Consider the following 24,451-nt stretch of genomic DNA (forward strand, 5'->3'; position numbering starts at 1 on the left):
CTCTTGGGGCTATCACCAATCTATCCCTCTCTACCTTATGACTCTTGCCTGCAATCCTAATGTTAATTAATTCATAAGTGATAAGAGCAGAATTTGGCCTATCAAGTCCACTCTGCCATTCAATCATTGCTGATCTAACTTTCCAACTCACCCCCATTCTCTTGCCTTCTCCCCATAAACCCTGAAACACGTACTAATCTATCTATCTCTGCCTTAAAAATATCCATTGACTTGGCCTCCACAGCCTTCTGTGGTAATGAATTCCACAGATTCACCACCCTCTGAATAAATACATTCCTCCTCATCTCCTTCCTAAAGGAACGACATTTAATTCTGAGGCTATGATCTCTGGTCCTAGACTCTCCCACTAGGTGGAAACATCCTCTCCACATCCACTCTATCCAGACCTTTCACTATTCGGTAAGTTCTCAGATATGGGGCTAAAAATTGCTACCAGTTGATCTCCTGAGCCCTGATCAGTTGTCCTTACACCTGACACAGTTCCTTAACGCATTGACTGCCTGCAACTCATGACTCAACTCACCACTCACAGGCAAACCTATGAAGCTCCTAAAGAGCCCCTCCACTCTATCAAGTCCTGGCTTCAGCTGCAACCCAGCCTTGCCAGATTTCTTAGTGAGCATTGCATTGCATTGGCGCTGCTGATGATTTTCTCGCCCAATGTTTCTAAATTCTGCAGCAGTTTACAGGAAAATTATAAACCAGTAGTCATATCTGCACAATATGTTCTTGCCATATAGTGCAGGTTTCGGGTGAGCTACTGGAAGGTCATATGCAACTCTCCATGTTCAGGAAAAAATTGCTTGAAAACAACAGTGCAACTTCTTTGCGGGCATTGATCTTCACTCCACTTTAGCATGAGGTGCGGAAGCCATGAGTGCTATTGATCTTATGGGAACCAAAATAGTGCACATTACTCCTGTTGTCTCTTCACCCAGTACCCTGTGCAATTGTAACATGTCTCTAAACTCCACAAAATATGCCATTTGGTTTCCTAACTGCTTGCTGCCTGTTATCTTTTACAATTCATGCACATGAAAACCTTAATCCCTTTGTGCATTGCTCGTCTGCAATCTTCCTCCATGTTGATGAAAGTCTACCTTCAGGTTCCTCTTAACAAAGTGAACTCACACTTTCCCATATTAAACTCAATTTGCTACGTTTTCACCCTGTCAAATTTCTATACCCTGGCCTCAAAAGGACACAAAGTGCTGGTGTGACTCAGCAGGTCAGTCATCATCTCTGCAGAACATGGATAGCTGATGTTTTGGGTCAAGACCTATCTTCAGACCCTTCAGTCCAAAGAAGGGGGTTTGATATCTTAACGAACCATTTACATTGCCTACCTGAAATGATATACAATTTCTAGAAATCATCGATTACTATTTCCCTTGTGGAAACACAAGAAACTACAGGTGCTGGAATCTGGAATTTTAAAAAAACAAGCTACTGGAGGAACTCAGTGTGCCAGGCAGCATCTTGGAGGAAGAGGGATGGACAGTGTTTCAGGTCGATACCTTGCATGTTAAAGAGAGAGGAAAAAACATTTTCAAAGAGTGCTTACCATGAAGACTGCAGTTGGGTAATAAAATGGAGACTCGAAAGGGGCTGCAGTTAGTCTAATTTAAAGCAAATTAAATTTTTGCAAGTCCGTCTCTCACTGCCCCCCCTCCCCTCTGTCGTTTCTACTGCTCTTTGACCATTTACATCTTCCTTCTACACTCTCAGTACTGATGCAGGGTCTCAACTCAAAACATTGATCATCCCTCTGCCTCCACAGATACGACCCGACCCGTTGAGTTCATCCAGCAGTTTGACTTTTGCTTTACAATTTCCATTGTATTGATTGGTTTAATTTGCACCTTCCTTCCCACCCTCCTTCTTATACTTGTTCATTTATTTCTTAGCTTCAAGGAGGAAATAAGATTGAAAAGACAAGCATTTGTTTACAACGGCATTTTTGTTCTCACACAGGTGTTGATTGAGGTTATGTCTTTTTAATCCGGTAGTGTACTTGATTCCTGTAGATAGTAAAAGCAGACTTGTTTTCCTGGTTTGATCTTAGATTCAACTGTTGAGTGCTCACAGCTGGTGTTACATTTGAGACTTAATTGCAGACAAAAGAAAACTACTCCAAATGGCAAACTGAAATACAAGTGATTTTGATTTTAGGTTGGATGAATGAGCTGGTTGGATACTGAAATACCGTGAGACATTAATGTCGTAACCTCTTAAGTTTGGTAGGCAAAATGTATGAAGTCAGGCAGGCATTTCATCTGGTGGGACTGAACTTTCAAGGCTGTCTTAAAATGCAGTCATCTCATTGAGGTGTCAAAACATGGAAAGACTGTCAAAGTTGTGGATTCAAAGACCATCATTTATGTTTCAAATAAAAAGTGAACTCTCAAGGAACTGCAGATGTAGATTTACAAAAGCAAAACACAAGTGCTGGAGTAATTCAGCAGGTCAGGTGGCTTCTCTGGAGGACATGGATAGCCGACGTTGCAGGTCGGGACCCTGCTTCAGACTGTTCGTCATACCTCGAGGAGATTTTGACATGAAACAGCAAAATGTAGACATAAGGAACTGCAGATGCTAATTTGCAAAAAAAAGACATCAAATACTGGAGTAACTCAATGGCTCAGGGAGGATCTCTGGAGGGTGGCTCCACGATTTTGATGTTTCAGATTAGGACCCTTCTTAGGTCATAAGGTCATAAGTGATAGGAGCAGAATTAGGCCATTCGGCCCATCAAATCTACTCTGCCATTCAATCATGGCTGATCTATCTCTCCCTCCTAACCCCATTCTTCTGCGTTCTCCCCATAACCCCTGACACCTGACCAAATTCACTATCTGAAGAAGGGTCCCAACCCGAAACATCACTAATTCATTTGTCCAGAGCCGCTATGCGACCCACTGAGTTACTCAAGCACTCTGTTTCTTTTAAATTAAACTGCAGTTGCTGAAAATCTGAAAACAAAACAGAAAGTGGCGTGGTTGGGCAATATGTGCATCAAGAGAAACAGAGGTAATATTTCAAGTCAATCACCCGGCTGACAGGGATCTGAAATGTTAACTCAGTTGTTCACTTCCTACAGATACTGTCTGGTCCTTTCAGCATTTTCTATTTTTACTTCTGATCACTTCTGTATTTTTTTGAATAATTGACCTTGTATCCTGTGGAGTTGGTTCACTACTTCATGTCCCATAGAGCAACCGGTTTCAGCTGATGAACTTTGTAATGAGGAGAAATTTCCTCAATCAAAATCTCTACTCCAAGAGCAATATTTCTTACTTTAACTATGCTCATATTATTCCCGTTACTGTATTTGCACACTGTGGACGGCTTGATCGCAATCATGAATTGTCTTTCTGGTGACTGGTTAGTACGCAACCAAAGCTTTTCACTGTACTACACATGACAATAAACAAAACAAAACAAAACTATTTTGCTCCACTGCACTAATCATATTTGCCAGCATTAGGTCAGTAGTCTTTCAGTAGTCATTAGGAGGGTGAGGAGGGTGGGGAGGGAGGGGGGAGGATGGGAGGAGAGTGGAGGGGAGTGGAGAGAGTGGAGGGTGGGGAGTGAGTGGGGGGAGAGAGTGGGAGGGAGTGGAGGGGGAGAGAGGGAGGGGGGAGTGGGAGTGGGAGGGGGAGGGGGAGGGGGAGGGGGAGGGGGAGGGGGCGTGGTGGTGGTGGTGGGTAAATGGAATGAGCTGCCAGAGGAAGTGGTAGAGGCAGGCATGATTGCAACATTTAAAAGACACTTTGATGTGCACAGGGATGAGAACAATTTAGAGGAATGCACCGACAATTGGGACGAGCTCAGTTAAGCAACTGCACCCTCCGCTCTGCTACTGCCAATCTCCTATCCCCCCACATCCGGACCAAACTCAGATCCTGGGGGGACAGGGCTTTCTCCATCGCTGCTCCCACCCTATGGAACTCACTATCTCAAACCGTCAGAGACTCCTCCACACTCACCACATTCAAAACATCACTGAAGTCTCACCTATTCAGTACTGCCTTCAACCACTGAAGGTCACCTCACCCTCTGTCTCCTTTCTTTGTTCGTTTACTTATTTATCTATTTATTCACTTCCCTATGTTCTCTAAATCCCTGTAAAGCGTCTTTGAGTCTATGAAACGCGCTATATAAATGTAATGTATTATTATTATTATGAGTTTAGCTGAAGAGCCTGTTTCTGTGCTCTATAGCTATGATTCTATGACTATACTGATATTCACTGTGCGATGGGGATAATTCAGAGATCAGCGATATAGAAACATCCATATTTCCATGAATCAGTCATGAAGTCACTGAAAATGTCAATGTTTTGCAGCTTATCTTTTTGCTTGCAATTTTGTGCAGTTTTTAAGGCTATTGTTATTTGTTGATTATTTTAAGTGCACTTATCAGCAGCTGATTTGAGATAGAATTTTGCTATCACTAATTCCATTTAATTTCTCATCCTAATCATGACACAAAATGGCAGTAATTAGAAAATTACAGACCTTGTGGTTTGGTTGATTCTCATTGAGTAGTATTGAACAATATTCGGTATAAAACAGCCTCTGTGGATCCATTCATTGTGATCATGGCTGATCATCCACAATTAGTAACCCGTGCCTGCCTTTTCCCCATATCCCTTGATTCCGCTAGCCCCCAGAGCTCTATTTAACTCTCTTTTAAATTCATCCCGTGAATTGGCCTCTCCTGCCTTTTGTGGCAGAGAATTCCACAAATTCACAACTCTCTGGGTGAATTTTTTTTTTCTCATCTCAGTTTTAAATGGCCATATGGCGAGTCCGAAACTTGTAAGTTGTAGACGAAGTTTATTGCAGCCGCAATACACGAATACAAAGCCAAAACAACAAGTTACAGGACAACCAATATAAACTTACTGTCTTCCTTGAAGACTCCGCCGAACTGGCTAAATCGGGCGCCAAACGCGCACCTGACATCGCTGGCCAATCAGCGATGTCGTTCCCTGGATCAATCCCCACGGTCGCGCTCCCACGTGACCTCGCTGGCCAATCCGAGGGTTCGACGACCTGGACCATTCTCTATGGTCGCTACATGACCCCCCCCAGAACCCGAGGTGCGGAACCTAGCAGGGAGCCGGATTTCGCGACCATAACGAGTACGGAGAGGGACAGCCTGAACCACAGGAGCCGGAGGTTCCGGACTTGGTGGAACAGCCGGCACGGGAGGTTCTGGAGGAACTACCGGCACAGGGGGTCCTAGAGGAACTGCCGAAACGGGGGGTCCTAGGGGAACTGCCGAAACGGGGGGTCCTGGAGGAACTGCCGGAACGGGGGTTTGTGGACTGGGCGGAACTAACGGAGGTCGGCCTCTTCTAGGGGTTTGACCGACCAGGACTGGTTGATCCGGGTCCAAATGGGCAGGTTTGAGCCGGGACACCGAGACGAGTTCACTCTTGCCGCCCATGTCTAAGGTGAAAGTAGCCGTTCCCTTACGTAAAACCCGGAACGGCCCTTGATAGACTCTCTGCAACGGGGCGCGATGGGCATCTTTACGCAAAAAAACAAACTCACAGTCCTTCAGGGAAGACGGTTCATGTACCATAGGACACCCATGACGTGAAGTTGGTACTGGAGCCAGGGAGCCCACCCGTTCCCGGAGAGATGCTAACGCTGCTGGGACTGTAGGGAGCAGGGCTGAAGGGTCCGGAAACAGATCTCCGGGTACTCGAAGGGTCGAGCCATATACCAGCTCTGCGGACGACGCACCGAGATCTGGCTTAGGAGCAGTCCGGATGCCCAAAAGAACCCAAGGGAGTTGGTCTACCCAGTCCGGGCCTTCAAGCCTTGCACTGAGGGACGCCTTAAGTTGGCGGTGGAACCTTTCTACGAGTCCATTTGCCTGGGGGTGATATGCAGTTGTGGGTTGTAATTTGGACCCGTACAGTTCCGCCAGCGCGGCCCAGAGGGACGAAGTGAACTGTGGCCCTCTGTCAGTTGTAATAACTGCCGGGACCCCGAAACGAGCTACCCAATGAAGGGCCAAAGCCCTAGCACAAGACGCGGACGAAATATCAAACAATGGGAAAGCCTCTGGCCACCGGGTGAACCGATCCACCACCGTGAGGAGGTGGGTGTAGCCCCGGGAGGAAGGCAAAGGCCCGACCAAATCCACGTGGATGTGGAAAAAACGAAAAGCCGGGACTTCGAAATCCTGTACGGGGGGCTGGACGTGGCGCTGGACTTTAGCGGTCTGACAGGGCACGCAGGAACGTGCCCACCCCGCTACCTGTTTCCGCAGGCCATGCCAGACAAACCTCGCTGCCACCAAGGCAGAGGTGGAGCGGATGGACGGGTGCGCCAGCCCATGAATGGCATCGAAAACCCGGCGCTGAAGGGAGGGCGGTACTACCGGCCTGGGACGAGGAAGAGAAACATCGCACCAGACTTTCGTGCCCTCCGACCCACAAGCTACCTGGGCCAACTTCAATCCCGAAGTGGTGGACTGGTACGTCGAAACGGTATCCGCCAGGAGCTGTGCCTCCGCGAGCTCCTGGGGATCCACTTCGCAGTCCACCGCCGAAATAGGGGGAAAAGCAGGTCTAGACAGGGCGTCCGCAACGGCATTAAGCCTACCCGCGATATGACGGACATCTGTGGTAAATTCGGAGATAGCAGTCAGGTGCCGCTGCTGGCGGGCCGACCATGGGTCAGACAATTTCAAAAAAGCAAATGTTAATGGCTTGTGGTCCGTAAAGGCCACAAATGGGCGGCCCTCGAGGAAATACCTGAAATGACGGACAGCTAAATAGAGAGCTAGAAGCTCCCGGTCAAATGCGCTATATTTCAGCTCGGCCGAATTTAGTTGCCGGCTGAAAAACGCTAAAGGCTGCCAACGGCCACCAACCTGCTGCTCCAGAACCCCACCCACCGCCACGTCAGAGGCGTCAACCGTCAGGGCCGTGGGGGCGGAGGGGCTCGGATGGACCAACATGGTGGCGTCTGCCAAGGCTGCCTTAGCTGCCGTAAAAGCCGACTCTGCGGCCGGGGACCACAACAACTCTACCGGATTCCCTGCAAGGCATTGGAAAAGCGGGCGCAGAACTCGCGCCGCTGCCGGAACGAATCTATGGTAGAAATTAACCATGCCTACGAACTCCTGCAGACCTTTAACTGTGGTGGGCCTGGGAAAAGCCCGGATAGCCTCCACCTTCTCGGGTAAAGGGACGGCGCCGGCAGGAGTAATTCTGTGCCCTAGAAAATCGAGAGCGGGCAGGCCGAATTGACATTTGGAGGGTTGGATAATGAGCCCGTGGTCTTGAAGCCGCTGGAACACGGTCCGCAAATGGGCCTGGTGTTCCTGCACTGAGGGGCTGGCTACCAGGATGTCGTCCAAATAAATAAACAAAAAGGGTAAACCCCGGCCCACGCGGTCCATCAGTCGCTGGAAAGCCTGTGCCGCGTTCTTTAAACCGAAAGGCATACGCAACCATTCAAACAACCCGAACGGAGTAATAGTTGCAGTTTTTTGTATGTCCTCCGGTCGCACCGGAATCTGATGGTATCCTCGCACCAAATCGATTTTGGAAAACACCACCGCTCCTTCCAGGCCAGATGAAAAGTCCTGTAGGTGCGGTATGGGGTAGCGATCAGCCGTGGTGATAGCATTGAGACGCCGATAATCGCCACATGGCCTCCACCCCCCAGATGCCTTGGAGACCATGTGTAACGGCGAGGCCCACGGGCTGTCAGACTGACGGACAATTCCCATTTCCTCCATCTTCCGGAACTCCGCCCTTGCCACCACCAGTTTGTCTGGCGGTAGTCTCCTGGCCCGAGCGAAAACGGGAGGGCCTTCGGTGCGGATGTGATGGACCACACCGTGCTTAGCCGAAGGTGCGTCGAAACGTTGGACGAGCAGCTCTGGGAACTCTGCCAGAATCGCAGCATACGAGTCGGGGGCCGCGACGACGGCCTGGACAGTAGGGCTGGGCGAGGAGGCGATTGTCGGAGCGACGTGCTCATCTTCGGCAGAGGGTCGGAGGTCGTTACCGCGGACATCAGGAACCAGTGAAAAAGCCCAGAGAAAATCTGCGCCCAGGATCGCTTGTTTGACGTCGGCTATGATGAATGGCCATTCGTACGTGCGGAGGCCTAACACAAGGGACATCTTCCGTGTACCGAAAGTGCGAATTGGGCTGCCATTAACCGCGATGAGGGTGGGACCTGTCTTACCCGATCTGGTTTCGAGGTCGGTCGGCGGCACTATGCTGACGATGGCTCCCGTGTCGACCAAAAATTCTGTGTCCGTGAATCGATCATGGACATAGAGGCGCCGGTTCTGGCCAATCGTAACTGCCCCTATGTACGATCGGCCGAGGCATTTCCCGCGAAGGTACAAGGCAAACGACAGTTGCGGGATTCGTTACCCCATCGTAGGTGATAATAGCACCAGCCGCGCTTGTGCGGATCTTTTTGGCGGGCTTTCGGAGAATTGGCGGGAGACGTGGCGCCATCTTGCTGTCGCTGTGGCGTGGTCACCGATGTCGAGACTTTGTTGATCGAACCACTTGCCTTGTTTTTTGCCGCCATGAGCGCGTCCGCTTTCGCTGCATATGCTTCGGGGTCCTTAAAAGAACAATCCGTAAGCAGCAGTCGGACATCCTCGGGAAGTTTCTCGCGGAATGCCTGTTCAAACATCGGGCAATCCGTATGCTCACCGGCTAGCACCATCATTTCGGCCATGAGGACGGAAGGCAGTTTGTCTCCAAGCTCCGGTAGGTGCAGAAGTTTTGCCGCACCACCATGCTTATTTAACCCGAAGGTTCGCAGTAATACCTTCTTCATGGTTTCATACTTGTCTTCCGCAGGTGAATTTACGATGAACCGCATCACGCGCTTGGTTGTGTCCGGCGATAGAGCGCTGACGAGGTAGAAGTACTTCGTGGAATCGTCCGACACCTTCTTTATATGGAATTGGGCCTCGGCGTGGATAAACCAAGCTTGCGGTGCGTACGTCCAAAATAACGGAAGATGAACGCCTGCCGCGCTTGACTCCGGTGTGCCCTGCTCGGTCATCGTCAACGAGGCGTCGGGTTCCTCTCAGTCGGTGATCGTCCAGATCACGTTCGGGGTCACCAATATGGCGAGTCCGAAACTTGTAAGTTGTAGACGAAGTTTATTGCAGCCGCAATACACGAATACAAAGCCAAAACAACAAGTTACAGGACAACCAATATAAACTTACTGTCTTCCTTGAAGACTTCGCCGAACTGGCTAAATCGGGCGCCAAACGCGCACCTGACATCGCTGGCCAATCAGCGATGTCGTTCCCTGGACCAATCCCCACGGTCGCGCTCCCACGTGACCTCGCTGGCCAATCCGAGGGTTCGACGACCTGGACCATTCTCTATGGTCGCTACAGCCTCGCCTTTATTCTTAGACTGTGGCCCTTGGTTCTTGGACTCCCCCAAAATTGGGAACATTTTTCCTGCATCTAGCTTGTCCAGTCCTTTTATAATTCTCTATGTTTCTATAAGATCCCCTCTCATCCATCTAAATTCCAGTGAATACAAGCCCAGTCTTTCCAATCACTCCTTATATGTCAGTCCCGCCATCCCGGGGATTAACCTGGTGAACCTACGCTGCTCTGCCTCAATAGCAAGGATGTCCTTCCTCAAATTAGGAGACCAAAACTGCACACAATACTCCAGATGTGGTCTCATCAGGGCCCTGTGCAACTGCAGAAGGACCTTTTTACTCCTATACTCAAATCCTCTCGTTATGAAGGTCAACATGCCATTAGCTTTCTTCACTGCCTGCTGTACCTGCATGTTTAATTTCATGCCATTTGGCTGTTCTACTATAAACACATAGGGCCTTCACCCTAACAACTGTTTTTTAAGAGGTTAGGAAAATTGGGGAGAAATTGAGATGAGATCTGAATGTATCTTTTCAATCAGATCCAATCTACAGGAATTTAGCATTTCAAAGCTCTCTTTCTTTGATTCACTTTAGAGAGCATTTCTTTTAAGAAACACAAATAACGTGGAAAAATCCTTGCCCAAGGGAAATTGGAATTCTTTTATGCTTATATCACAGCTGTTGAAAAATAATTTCCTCTGCAGATTCCTTTTACTATATGAAAACATCATGGATTTTTATAGTTAAGACCAAATATGCGTGATCTAAATAAATCCACCTTAAGATGAATATTAATTAAACATTGTGAGAAGATCAGAAGCAGGATAACTTTTATGTCCATCAACTAAATCAAAATGAAATCTTGACCTGCAGTTACCTTTTGTCAAAATATTTCATAATTTTCTAATTTAAATTGCCCAAAAGTCCCTTTCTTCTGCTCATGCCATTGATTAGTTTTCTACAGTTACAACTCTTTAACATTTAGTTACTTTACTTGGCTCTTGCCTGACCTCGGGGAATCTTCCCCCTTCACAACAATGTATAGGTCTTCTCTCAGATCAAAAGTAAGGAAATTACACAAATTCCTGAATCGGCTGCAAGCCCAGCCTTCCTCTTCTGACCCCATGTTGACTCTTCCTTGGCTTTAGCCTGGACTTTAGATTTAGATTTTTAGATTTAGAGATACAGCGCGGAAACAGGCCCTTCGGCCCACCGGGGCCACGCCGCCCAGCGATCCCCGCACATTAACACTATCCTACACACACTAGGGACAATTTTTACATTTGCCCAGCCAATTAACCTACATACCTGTACGTCTTTGGAGTGTGGGAGGAAACCGAAGATCTCGGAGAAAACCCACGCAGGTCACGGGGAGAACGTACAAACTCCTTACAGTGCAGCACCCGTAGTCAGGATCGAACCTGAGTCTCTGGCGCTGCATTCGCTGTAAGGCAGCAACTATACCGCTGCGCCACCGTGCCGACTTCCATTCCTCTTACTCGCTCTAACTATTTCAGCCCCCGGAAATCCCCGGAAACAACATCAAGGGAGACCTACTGCTGCCACACAAATATCCAAGATCATTAAAGGACACTAATCTCATGCCAAATACACCTCTCAAGCACCCTGATGCAATGATTACTTGGAAACGACATGCGTGATCGTTAGTTTGATTGGAGGATCCCGACCCAAAACGTCACCCATCCTTTTTCTCCAGAGATGCTCCTGACCCACTGAGTTACTCCAGCACTTTGTGTCTATCGTTAGTTTGACTATGTTCAATGTGGAGAAGAGCTGGATGATCTTGGAGGGGGTAAGAAACCGCTTTACTGGACAATAAGTGTTCCATGCAGTTAATATGTAGATGAGGAATGCACAAGAATAGATGTTTTTAATGTAATTAACATGCGCACAATCAGCATCCGAGAAGAGGCTTCAGGTCTGCCCCTGCGGCTGGATGAAAATAACATCTTCAAAGGGCTTGAAAATACATCAAGGAAAGAAAGGGTGCTTGAGGGAGGGAAAACAGGGACCTCGCATTGATAAGTACTTCCTGAGAAGTCAATCAAGTCAGTCGAATGAAGTCCAGCGACTGGAGTCTCAACAAAGTTCGCAGGACATCAGCCCCCCTGATGAAGGAAACTCAAGCACAGTTCTGCAGACAGAGGAAAATATGGAGCCCATCCAGCCAAGAAAACCAGCAATGGAAAAAAAGATCAGCGGAAGAAAACCCCGTGTGAAATGGCCTGGAGCCTCGGAGAAGAAAGAATGGGAGACCATAAATGCAGACCTGACCAATATCCTACAGGGTGTAAGGGGTACAGTCGAAAAAAAGCTTGATAAGATGGGGGACATTATCTATGGTTATGGAGCAGAGCGATATGGATTAAGGGAGGAAAAGGAAAGGGCACCCGCTATGGAAAGCAAGTCCAGACGGCAAAAGGAGATGGAATGCCTAATCCGGGAGAGAAGGCAGCTCAAGAAGCAGTGGAGGAAGGCTTCTGATAGTGAGAAGGAGGGCATCAACATTCTCCAGGGAAACATCAAAAGCCGTTTAGCAACCCTGAGACGAGCAGTATACCTGCGGAAGTCACGAATAAAGAAAGAACGAACGAGATCACGCTTCTTCAAGGACCCTTATAAGTTCGTAAAATCACTTTTCATCAAAGAAAAGGGAGGAAACTTGAAAACATCAAGGCAGGAGCTAGACGAGCACCTGAAAAGAATACATGCTGATGACAAAAGACACCTGAAGACAGCTATTCCATCGGACATTCCACCAATTGAACAACCAGAGCACCAGATGGACATTAGTCCTCCAAAGTGGAGGGAGGTTGAACAGACAGTAAAGCGGGCAAGAGCATCTTCAGCCCCAGGGCCAAATGGGGTTCCGTATCGACTCTACAAGAGTGCTCCTGATGTTCTTCGCTTCCTGTGGAGGCTAATGAGAGTGGCTTGGGAGAAGAGAATTATACCCAAAGCATGGCGCAGGGCAGGTGGAGTCCTGATTCCGAAAGAGAAGGAATCCACAGATATCAGCCAATTCCGCCCTATCAGTCTCCTCAATGTAGAGGGTAAAATCTTCTTCAGCATCATAGCTCAGAGGATGACCAGCTATTTAGAGAGAAACAACCTTGTGGATACAACAGTCCAAAAAGCAGGCATCCCAGGGTTCTCTGGATGTCTCGAACATACCAGCATGATTTGGCACCAAATCCAGACTGCAAGAAAAGATAAGAGAGATCTGCATGTCGTTTTCCTTGACCTTGCCAATGCGTTCGGAACTGTCCCTCACAGTTTCCTGTGGGCATCCTTTGACTTCTTCAGGATACCAGAGACCATCGCAAGCCTTGTCAAGGCTTATTTTCAGGATCTGCAGCTGTGTTTCACCACGCCAGACTTTACCACCACATGGCACTGCATGGAGATTGGCATAATGGCAGGGTGTACCATCTCCCCATTGATTTTTACAATGGCTATGGAAGTCATCATAAGGGCCTCCAAGTGGGTGGTGGGAGGCGAGCGGCTGAAGTCTGGAGTCCGTCTACCACCCATCAGGGCCTACATGGATGACATGACAATCATAACAACAACAGCACCTTGCACCAGGCGCCTTTTAGGGAAGCTTCAAGAGAACATCACTGGGGTTAGAATGAAATTTAAGCCATCCAAATCAAGAAGCATTTCTATAATCAAAGGCAAACTGACGGATCAAAGGTTTTTCATTGATCAAGAACCAATCCCAACTGTGTCAGAGAAGCCAATCAAAAGTCTGGGGAGATGGTATGACTCTAAACTGAAGGACACTGATCAAGCAAATGAGCTGAGGCAAGAAATCATCAAAGGCCTAGCAAACATCGACCGATCCATGTTGCCTGGAAAGCTGAAAATCTGGTGCCTGCAGTTTGGGTTACTACGTCGCCTTATGTGGCCACTAACCATGTATGACATCACCCTCACAAGAACAATCAGCTCTTTTGTGAGAAAGTGGTTAGGTGTTCCTCGATGCCTGAGCAGCGTAGGCTTGTACGGTCAGGGGGTACTTCAGCTGCCTCTCTCTAGCCTCACAGAGGAGTTCAAGTGCACTAAAGTCAGACTAGAGATGACCCTGGCAGAATCGAGGGACACTGTCATCCGAGCTGCTGCCCCAACCCTGGCAACAGGAAGGAAGTGGACGGCTAAGAATGCGACACAGCAGGCAAAATCTGCTCTCCACCAAGGCGACATGATTGGGCAAGCCCAACACGGAAGAATTGGCTTGGGGCTTGGCGGAAAGCGACCTTGCTGGAACAAGGCATCCTCACTGGAGCGCCGGAAGTTGGTCACGGCCGAAGTCCGCCGACAGGAGGAGTCGAGTAGGTGTGCCAAGGCTGTGTCGCAAGCTAAACAGGGCCAGTGGATGAGATGGGAGAGTGTGGAAAAGCGGAAGATCAGCTGGAAGGACATGTGGGAGATGGAGGCGAGCAGGATAAGCTTCCTCATTCGCGCAACCTATGATGTCCTTCCTAGCCCAAAAAATCTTAACCAATGGCTGGGCGAAGATCCATCATGCCCCCTTTGTTCAACACCAGCCACGCTTAAGCACATCCTCACTGGGTGTAAAGTAAGCCTCTCCCAAGGACGGTACACCTGGAGACATAATCAAGTGCTCAAATGCCTGGCAGCGACTCTGGAAAGCAAAAGAACAACCAACAATGCCCTGCCGCCCAGAACAACCAACCCAGTTATGCCAATTGCCTTTGTTCGGGAGGGGGAACAAAAGCAACGGAAAATTCCACCAAGGACAAGGTTTGGACAGCTGGAGGCAGCCCGGGACTGGCAGATGCTGGTGGATGTGGACCAGCGGCTTACAGTTCCACCAGAGATAGCCATCACCAACTTGAGGCCTGATCTTGTCCTCTGGTTCAACTCTCAGCGCATGGTGTATTTTGTGGAGCTCACAGTCCCTTGGGAGGATGCTGTGCAGGAAGCCTTTGAAAGAAAGAAACTGCGCTACACAGACCTTGCAGCGGAGGCAGAACAGCGGGGCTAGAGAGCAAAGATCTGCCCGGTAGAAGTTGGATGTCGAGGATTTGTGGCAACATCTACCGTAAGACTGATGAAGGACCTGGGGATCAGCGGACAAGCCCTACGCCAGGCTATCAAGGAAACATCACAGGTGGCAGAGCGGAGTAGCCAGTGGCTCTGGCTGAAGAGGAAATACCCAATCTGGTCTCCCAAATAAGCCGGCTAGGCAGATGTAGAGGGGGGTGGTTCTGGGACGCCAGAATGCACTGCTGAGCCTACTGGAGACGTCGTGGGTCCAATCAGCGAAACGTCGATGAAAGTAGGTGCCCACTTGATAACCCCAATGACGTGTCTGCCTAGCCTTTTTCAACATCGGAGAAGCATAGGCGAGTGCATCAGCCTCCCATCGCCACCGGGAGCAAATTGACATTTGGCACTTTGGATTTCTAACATCTTGTCCTGTGTATTTGGAAACATTTTCTAAATTAATAATCAACATCCAATTAATTTCAAACAAAAATTATTTGGGGTACTATTAACTAAGCCTCCAACTCCCTTGCCAGGACTTGAGACCCTGAGCTATGGGGAGAGGTTGGGCATTCTGGTCTTTATTCCTTGGAGTGCAGGAGGTTGAGGAGCGATCTTATGGAGGTGGATAAATCTATAACAGAGATCTTAAAAGACACTTGGACAGGACACATTGTCGGGTAGATGCACAGAGTCTCTTGCCCAATGTAGGGAAATCAAGGACCAGAAGACATAGGTTCAAGGAGAAAGGGAAAAGATTTAATAGGAATCTGAGGGGTAACTTTTTCACACAGTGGATGTATGGAACAAGCTGCCAGATGAGGTAGTTGAGGCAGAAACTATCCAAAAATTTAAGAAACAGTTAGACAGGTACATGGATAGGACAGGTTTGGAGGGATATGGACCAAGTTCAGGCAGGTGGGACTAGTGTAGCTGGGACATGTTGGCCGGTGTGGGCCGAACGGCCTGTTTCCACACTGTATCACTCTATGACTCTAGAGAGCGGTCCTGAGGTACTATCTACCTCATTGAAAACTACTTTGGGCTGTCATTAATTGGACATTACTGGACTTTACCTTGCACTAACTGTTATTCACTTTATCACGTGGGCAACTCGTTTGTAATCATGCATTGTCTTTCTGCCTACTGGTTTGCATGCAACCTAAGCTTTTCCCTTGTAGCTCGGTACACGTGACAATAAAGTAAACTAATTCTCTAAATGGGAGGAACAGAGTTGGCTTCAGGGGAGCCAAATAAACAGGACTACTGCAGCAGAAATGATAAACAATGGACTGACTATGTTCTAAATCTTGATCTACATTAGTCCAGACTTGCCAAGATTTTTAACAAGATCTATTAAAGAAAACCAATTAAGGTATAATTTAACCCCTCTACTGCATGAATTTCTATTTACTTTCCCAGATTGTTCCCAAAAATGTGTTTCTGCCTTTTGTTAATAATATTTAAGAGAGTGAAAAAATAAAAGTCTAATTCAAAATATTTAATATTTCTCAACAAAATGTAAGAGTGTGCTCCCTGTTTTCTTAATGTTGAATGCAGGACAGATTTAAGCAATGAGATCTAATAATTAACTGAATGGATATAGATTTCTTAAATAGAACTTGAGTATTCAATGCTCTCCTCTGCTTCTTATCTCCACCCACCACAGAGTTCATCCAGAGTGCAGTTGGCCAGATCCAAACTTGCAGAGAGTGCCAGTTATCATTCCCCAGCAGGTTTTCTAACATGTGGATAAAAAGAATTTCAGACGCTGGCTTACAAAAAAAGGACAAAAGTGCTGGAGTAACTCTGTGGGTCAGGCAGCATCTTTAGAGAACAGGGGACAGGTTTCGGGTCGGAATGCTTCTTCAGACCTGTAACATACAATAGTTTTCTAACGCACAATGGTTTCAGGGTCAATAATGCTTCCAATTTAAAATACTCAAACTTGTAATTAAACTTTTCCATGGCCTTGTCACTCTCACTCTTTGCAGCCTTTTTTAGCTGTATACTCCACTGAGCTCTGTGTTCCATCTAGTTTGGCCTCAAGTGTAACCCCAACTTTATTTAATGCATTGTTGCTGGTCACTGTAACTTGAACTACTAAGCTTCAAACTTCTCTCGCGAGCACTTTCAACCTCCTTGAGGGCATTTCTTGGAGTCTCATTGACCAAGATTTCAGTCATCTGTCCTAGTACCTCCTCATTAGAGGTTGGCGGGAGAAGAAACCTATCAGTTAGTAGATTAAATGCTCAGTAGAAGAGCAGAAATCCATCAGAGCTCCTCCAAGGAAATTCCATTCCATTTAAGTAAACGGAGCTGGATTTTGGAATGAAAATTCAACGTACAGGCACTGCTGTATTGGAAGGAACCAATGATACATTTTTATCCCATTATGTATTGTTATCTAATGTCAAATTTGATTGATAACCTTGCTGTGAAGCATCTTGAGATGTTTTACAATGTAATAGATAGCATACAAGAGGTGATGTTTTTCATGTGTGTGAAATTTATAAAGATGTGGAAAAACATATGAATATTTGCAGATCTATTTTTTCAGTTTAAAACTATTTAGTTGCTTTTTTGTGCTGTGGCACCCTTAAGCCAGCAATTGAAAAAAACATATAACTGGGTAGCAAGCATGCTGACTTCAGCTACAACTGGCAGTTATAAGTCATTGCTATGATAATATATAGTTTATGGTAATGTTAGCAAGAGAGAATGACCTGCAGAGGAATCATAGGAAAGCTATGCACTGCAGCCGACCAACAATGGAAATGTAGTTTAAGATGGAAAAATGTTGAGTTGTACTGTTTCTCTATTTCCTCTTGCAGGGCCTCCAGCATCTGGTAAGAAGCAGCCAGACATGAAGTTCAAAAGAGAAAAAAGGTGATATTTGTGCTCAAAGGATTTCAGAATTGGAAATCCAGTTGTTTACATTAACTGTGTTCAATTTAGTTTCAGACTCCTAGCCAACACTAGTTTGGAATTTCTGGGGAAAAGCCACAAAGATGTGGAATAAAAAGCTGGATGCATGCCCACACCACAGAAGGTGGACAAACCATGCATCGATTCAAAGTGTGACCCAATTCCTTTGTTATAGACATAGACGTAGAAAATAGGTGCAGGAGGAGGCCATTTGGCCCTTTGAGCCAGCAATTATGAACTGACAACTGAAATGCTGCTAACTTACCTATTGTTTTTTCAGATGTCAAAGTTTAAGACTTATATTCTTGAGATTTCACCCCAAAATCCTGTCATTCCTTCAGAAACCAAGACAGCAGAGCATTTTTAATATTTACAGCTTTACCTTTAGATTTCAGTAAACACAATTCTTCTATAACTTTAGTTAAATTCTATTTGTGTATTTTAAATTAAATAGTATTTCTTTCAGAGCAGAAATTGAATTGTATAATAATTATTTCCTAGAAACACATGAAAAATAATTTATTTCTAAAGCAAATAATTTTGCATTTCTTTATAGCCAACTTATTTATATCAAGAAAGCATTAATGTCACAATGTTGAAACAAGGAACTGCAGATGTTGTTTGATACAAAAGGACATAAAGTGCTGTAGTAACTCAGCAGTTCAAGCAGCATCTCTGGAGAACGTGGAGCAGCATCTTTGGAGAACATGGCTATGTGATGTTTTGGGTCGGGACCCTTCTTCAATCTGAAGATGGGCCCGAACCCAAAACGTCACCTATCCATATTCTTCAGAGATGCTGATTGACCCACCGTGTTACTCCAACACTTTGAACCTTCAGATCAATCTTGACTGAACAGAAAGACAGCAGAATTTGAATTTGTGTCCTAATGTTAGACACAAGCCATGTTATATAGTGAGCAAGTTTCACTTCCAGAGAAATTAATGTACGTTTTGTTACCTGTGTTCTCATCAGATTGATTGAAGCCACAGATCTGGCAAATGGCTCGGACCCACTTGTTCATATCTTCCTCCGTTTCTGCCACCAGATAAAAAGTACGATCAATTGTTTTGATGTCAAACACAAAGCTGTCTTGAAACTCTTTCTTTTTGAATGTTAGTCCTGCGTCGACTTGCTCACAGAAATGAAGGTCTATCACACGGATTGGCTTTTTGGAATGGTCATTTTTGTAGTACTCCAGGACGTCAGGATCGCCACTCATCCGTCCACTGCGCAGAATGAACCAACGCTTCTTCCACGTCTAAGAAATGAAAGAGACAGGAAGAGTTAAGAATCAATACAACCTAGTGCTGTCAATATGGCTTCTAATCTTCTTCTTCAATCTAGCTACGGCTTTAAACATTCTGAACTGCTTTCCATTGTGTTTTTAATAATAAACCATGTAGCCAGTTCTACAAATATGTTGAAACCTGCTGAAATGATGTCCAAACATAAAATGGAGTAAAGAGATATATATTTTTTATATACGTGGGGACTGGACATTGAAAGAGCCTGTCTTGTCTGAGCCTGTCTCGCCTCTGTACCTTCAGGTGACAAGCTAGAAAGTAGACACAAACTGTTAGAATAACTCAGCAGCACCTCTGGAGAAAAAGGATGGGTGACGTTTCGGGTCAGAACCCTTCTTCAGATACGAGTCTTCATAGTCTGAAGAAAGATCCCGACCCAAAGCATCACCCATCCTTTATCTCGAGAGATGCTGCCTGACCCGCTGAGTTGCACCAGCACTTGGTGTCTATCATCAGTATAAATCAGCATCTGCAGTTCCTTTCTACACAAGTAGAAAGTGGGGCAGACATGTCTCCGGTATAATGGTTTGTATCTGGTTGAAAAGTAATTTGCTGAAGGAACAGAATGAAAAATAAATTCTACTCCAAAAGAGTGAACTGAAGAAGGTGAATAAATAATCTGTCTGTCATTGGAGACTTGAGATCTCATGAGAAATTACTGAATAGAAAGGAACTGCCAGTTCCAACCATTGTTAAGTCAAATGTAGGCATACCACTCAAACAATTATTTTGTTTAAGCTTCTACAATTAAAATGAAGAAATTCCAAAATTTAAACAGTTCTTTGGAATTAAACAGTTCAATGGTGAAAGTCTTTCCCATGGTTTTGAAAGCACCCACATGATTTTACTATAGCTTTGATTCATTGTGTAATGTGCCTAGAAACAGTAGAAACAAAGAACTTAAGATGCTGATCAGACACTGTACAGGTGCTCCTGATACTGTTTCTAAGCATAAAAGGACTCAAAGTGCCGGAGTAACTCAGCGGGTCAGGCAACATCTCTGGTGAACACGGATAGGTGACGTTTTGGGCTGAGACCATTCTTTAGACTTCTCCAGAAAAAGAGTCTCAACTTGAAGCGTCACCTATCCACATTCTCCAGGGATGCTGCCTGATCTGCTGAGTTACTACAGCACTTTGAGTCCTTTTGTGCCTAGAAACAGTATCAGGAACACTTGTACAGCCATTCAATACAAACATGGCTGATCCTTACCCGCTCTCTACAATGTCTAGAAAACTATCTCCTTAAACATATTCAGCCTTGGCCTGCATAGCCTGTGGTAGAGAATTCCACAGTATGATGTATCATGAAGCTACAACCACTGGTTCTTGATCCTCCAAACAGACAAGGTCTCCTCTCAATATCTGGCCTGGTCATAAGAGCTGTAAATTAAAAGTATTAATTTCTGTTTGAAAATTATAGGTATATAAAATAGATGGGGTATAGGCAGCGTACACATTAAGGACCTTTTCCCCCAAGATGGAAATTTCAAAGAGCAGAGTGCACAGTTTTAAGGTGGGAGGGGCAAAGTTTAAAGAAGAGGTGCAGGCAAGTTTTTTTTAAACACACAGAGAGTGGTGGATGTCTGGACAACTGCCAAGGGGGTGTTTGAGGCAGATACGTCAGGGGCTTTTAAGTAGGCACATGAATATGCAGGAAATGGAGGGATATGGATCACGTGCAGGCAGAGCAGATTACTTTAACTTGACATCATGTCCAGCATGGCCATTGTGGGCTGAAGGGCCTTTTCCTATGCTGCACTGTTCTATTTTCTATGTTTGAGCATGGAAGTTGTGTGTGTGTGTGAGTGTGTGTGTGAGTGTGTGCGTGAGTGTGTGTCAGTGTGCGTGTCAGAGTGCGTGTCAGAGTGTGTGTATGTGCATGTGTGTGTGCGTGTGTGTGCGTGTGTGTGTGTGTCAGTCCATTCATCTGGTCTGTGTCAATATTTTGCCTGTGCCCCTCAAAAATTAATTAATTTGTGCCTCAACTACTTCCTTGTGGCAAAGCATGCTGTTTTAAGAAATCTTTTCACAATTTCACAGGAAAATAAGGAAGCACTATGCTGATGACCCAGGTTCAATCCTGACTTCTTGTGCTATCTGTGGAGTTTACACTTTCCTTATGACCTCCTGAGATTCCTCCAGGTGCTTCATTTTTCTCTCACGACCCAAAGCTGTTCATACTGGCAAGGTCGATTATCTACTGTAAATTCCCCTAATATGTAAATTGAGTTTGAGAATCTAGAGTGGAGGTGGGAGATGCCATCGTATAGGGACAAACAGTTAAAGCTTTCTTTTTGACTCATGAAAAGGGTGGGAATGGGCAGTGTTGCAGTACTAATGTTTTAGGTGCCGGAGCTGTCAATGCTGCCGGAGCGGCCGCTGTTAAATTCCCCGCAGTTTATTTTGTTTGTTTTTTCACAGAGGTGCCGGAGCGGCGCTCTGGTGAGTGGCAGCACTGCACCCCTGGGAATGGGGAGGACGTGGGCTAAAGGTGAAAGATTTAAGAGGGACCTGAGGGGCAACTTGTTTCACTCAAAGGTTAGTCCATATTTGGAATGTGCTACCAGAGGAAATTATAGCAGTGGATACAATTACAACTTTGAAAAGACATTTGGGCAGATACATGGATAGGAAGTGTTTAGAGCTTTGGGCCAAATATAGGCAAATGTACTACTAGCCCAGTATGCCAACCTGGTCAGCATGGACAAGATGGGCCGAAGGGCCTGTTTCCCTGATCTATAGCTCTGTGACTCTATAACTCCTATGGATTTCTCTTCACTGAGTTCCTAGGTGTAAATATCACCAACAATTTGACCTGTTCCAACCGCATCAATGATATGGACAATGTCTTTCTTCAGAAGACTAAGGAAATTCATCATGTTCCCAGTAACTCTTACCAATTTCTACAGATGCACCATAGAAAACATCCAATCAGGATGTATCACAGCTTGGTCTGACAACTGCTGTGGCCAAGACCACAAGAATTTGCAGAGTTGTGGAGATAGCCTAGTCCAGCAGGCAAACCCGCCTCCCCCTCTCCTCCTCTCCACCCCCTCCTCCTCACAATTGACTCCATCTATACTTCACACTGCCTTGGAAAAGCAGCCAATGGAAATCAAGGACTACTCGCACCCCAGTCATTCTCTCTTCCCTCCAGCAGAAGACACACAAGCTTGAAAACATGTACCACCAGATTCTAGAACAGATATTACCAGACTCTCCTCTCATACCAAAGACGTACAGGTATGTAGGTTAATTGGCTGGGTAAATGTAAAAATTGTCCCTAGTGGGTGTAGGATAGTGTTAATGTACGGGGATCGCTGGGCGGCACGGACTTGGTGGGCCGAAAAGGCCTGTTTCCGGCTGTATATATATGATATGATATGATATGATGCTAAGGATGTATCCTCGATCTTACAACCCACCTTGTTGCAGCACCTGCACATTTTTTTAATCTGCATTTTCTTGAGAGCTGCAGCACCATATTCTGCATTGTGTTTATTTTCACTTTTGCACTACTTGTTATACTTGTGTATGGTGTGATTTTCCTGTATAGCATCCAAAGAAATGTTTTTCAGCGCATCGCAGTATATTAACAAGTAAACACATGCTAATACCATTTTCTAACAAAAAAACCCATGATTTTTGTGGCAAGTAGAATTGAGTAAATGAAAGCATGATATTCCAGCACCATTTGATGTGAAACTAGTTTTCTCCCATCATTTGGAGAAATTCCAGTTGTCAGTGTTTAAATTTCATGTGATTCCAAGAGTCATAAATTCTCATTATAGTGTCATGTTCCAAACCTAGAAGCATTCACGGGGCTTGTGGGCAGACAGTAAGATTACAAATATTTGTGGAATTCCACAGAGATTTATTAACAGTATGCATACAGAAAGTAAAAAGGCAGACGAGACATCATTTTAGATATAAGACGATAAAAGCATTTTGTCCTGTCCAACACAAATGAGTGTTAATTGTGACAACTCTGTTCTAAAGTGATTTGTTAAGACTGGGAGAGAGAAAATTGACATTTTCCCACTGTACAGGTCATAACGGTGGACACATTCCGGCATTTAACATAACACAATGTGTCAAGGCATCCTTTAAATCACACTGGTGAAGTTTCCAAGTTCCAAATTTATGTGAGCATCCACAGAAGAACAATTTGCTCACATGGAAGTGAAACATTGATATTGACTGGTTGGGCAAAACTGCCTCCTTCATTGTTGGAACTTGTTTACACCTTTTTAACCAGTATTACATTTTGTAATGGATAAAAGACAAGTCATAGCGTTATCTTATTGATGTTGCTGTAAACTTGCATTTCTGCATTGTAGCATTGACTGCACCACAGAAGAACTTGACGGCAAGCAATCTTTTATTGCATGTTTATATTTTTATGCATTATATCTGCACTGCTCTCAGGATAATTTGCACCTACAGAAGTTTGGACATCACATGATGGCTTTGAATGTTAGTTATTTTATTGGACATCACTTGATTATCTTTAACATTAGTTCCTTGTAGCTTCATTAGGGTCAACAATGAACCATTTTAACTGCAGCTGATTGACATTATGGAGAATGAAAAAGGTAAAATTGACAGCCTTTTGTCATTAATTGACTAACACTTTCAATGAATACTACAGCCACTCTTAGAAGTCTTTTTGTACAATGTACAGAAGTATGATGTATTCTTGTTTCCTAATGTTCAAGGTCATGATCAGAGGACTATCCCTACTTGACAACTGCCATGATTTCTACAGTTCATTCTGAACGGATGAAAACTCTAGAAATTGTGGATGTTGCCCCAGGGGTTCAAGTTTTTAGACAATAGACAATAGACAATAGGTGCAGGAGGAGGCCATTCGCCCCTTCGAGCCAGCACCGCCATTCAATGTAATCATGGCTGATCATTCTCAATCAGTACCCCGTTCCTGCCTTCTCCCCATACCCCCTGACTCCGCTATCCTTAATAATAATAATAATAATAATAATAATACATTTAATTTATATAGCGCTTTTCAGGAAACTCAAAGACGCTTTACAGAGCAAACAAGACATAAAAACAAACAAACAAAAGATTTGTCCAGACGGAGAAGCGGCGAACAGTGCCAGCGTCCTCTCACGTCAGGGTCTGGCAGTAAACAATAAAGAACACAAGACACACAATTACAATTTAACACAGACAACCATCACAGTGATTGCTCCAAGCACACCCTCACTGTGATGGAAGGCAAAGAAAAGCCTTATCTCCTCCTCATTCTTCTCCCGTGGTCAGGCAGTCAAACTGCTGCCTCGAGGCGATCGAGGCTCCCGACTCGTGAAGCCCCCTGCCGGGCGATGGAAGGCCCCAGGACCGAGCCGAGCAGGCCGATGAAGGTCCTAAGCCCCCACCGGGCGATGGAAAGTGCCGCGGCCGAGCCACGCGGGAGCTACGGCTGGAGCTCCCGAAAGCCGGTCGCCAGCCAGGGACCTGCGAGCTCCCGATGTTGCGGTCTGCAGGGCCCACGGCCGAAGCCTCCGAGATGGTAAGTCCAGGCCCTGCGACCAGAGTCTTCAAGGTCGATCCCAGCTGGAGGTTGCCAACTCCACAGTGTTAGGCCGTAGCGCGAACGGAGATACGACACAATAAAGGTCGCATCTCCGTTGAGGAGGAGATTTAAGAGCTCTATCCAGCTCTCTCTTGAATGCATTCAGAGAATTGGCCTCCACTGCCTTCTGAGGCAGGGAATTCCACAGAT

At 45.8% G+C, this 24,451-nt stretch overlaps 1 protein-coding gene across 1 annotated transcript in view; it reads right to left on the reverse strand.

Annotated features, from left to right (window-relative positions):
• Positions 1–24,451, reverse strand: part of gab2 (GRB2-associated binding protein 2) — a 216,981-nt gene that overhangs the window by 68,890 nt on the left and 123,640 nt on the right. The window contains exon 2 of the mRNA XM_078402621.1: positions 18,357–18,657. Coding sequence (XP_078258747.1) covers positions 18,357–18,657 — 301 coding nt within the window. The remainder of the gene's footprint in view (positions 1–18,356; positions 18,658–24,451) is intronic.

Source organism: Rhinoraja longicauda, chromosome 7 (genome assembly GCF_053455715.1).
Source record: "Rhinoraja longicauda isolate Sanriku21f chromosome 7, sRhiLon1.1, whole genome shotgun sequence".
Lineage (NCBI taxonomy): Eukaryota > Metazoa > Chordata > Chondrichthyes > Rajiformes > Arhynchobatidae > Rhinoraja > Rhinoraja longicauda.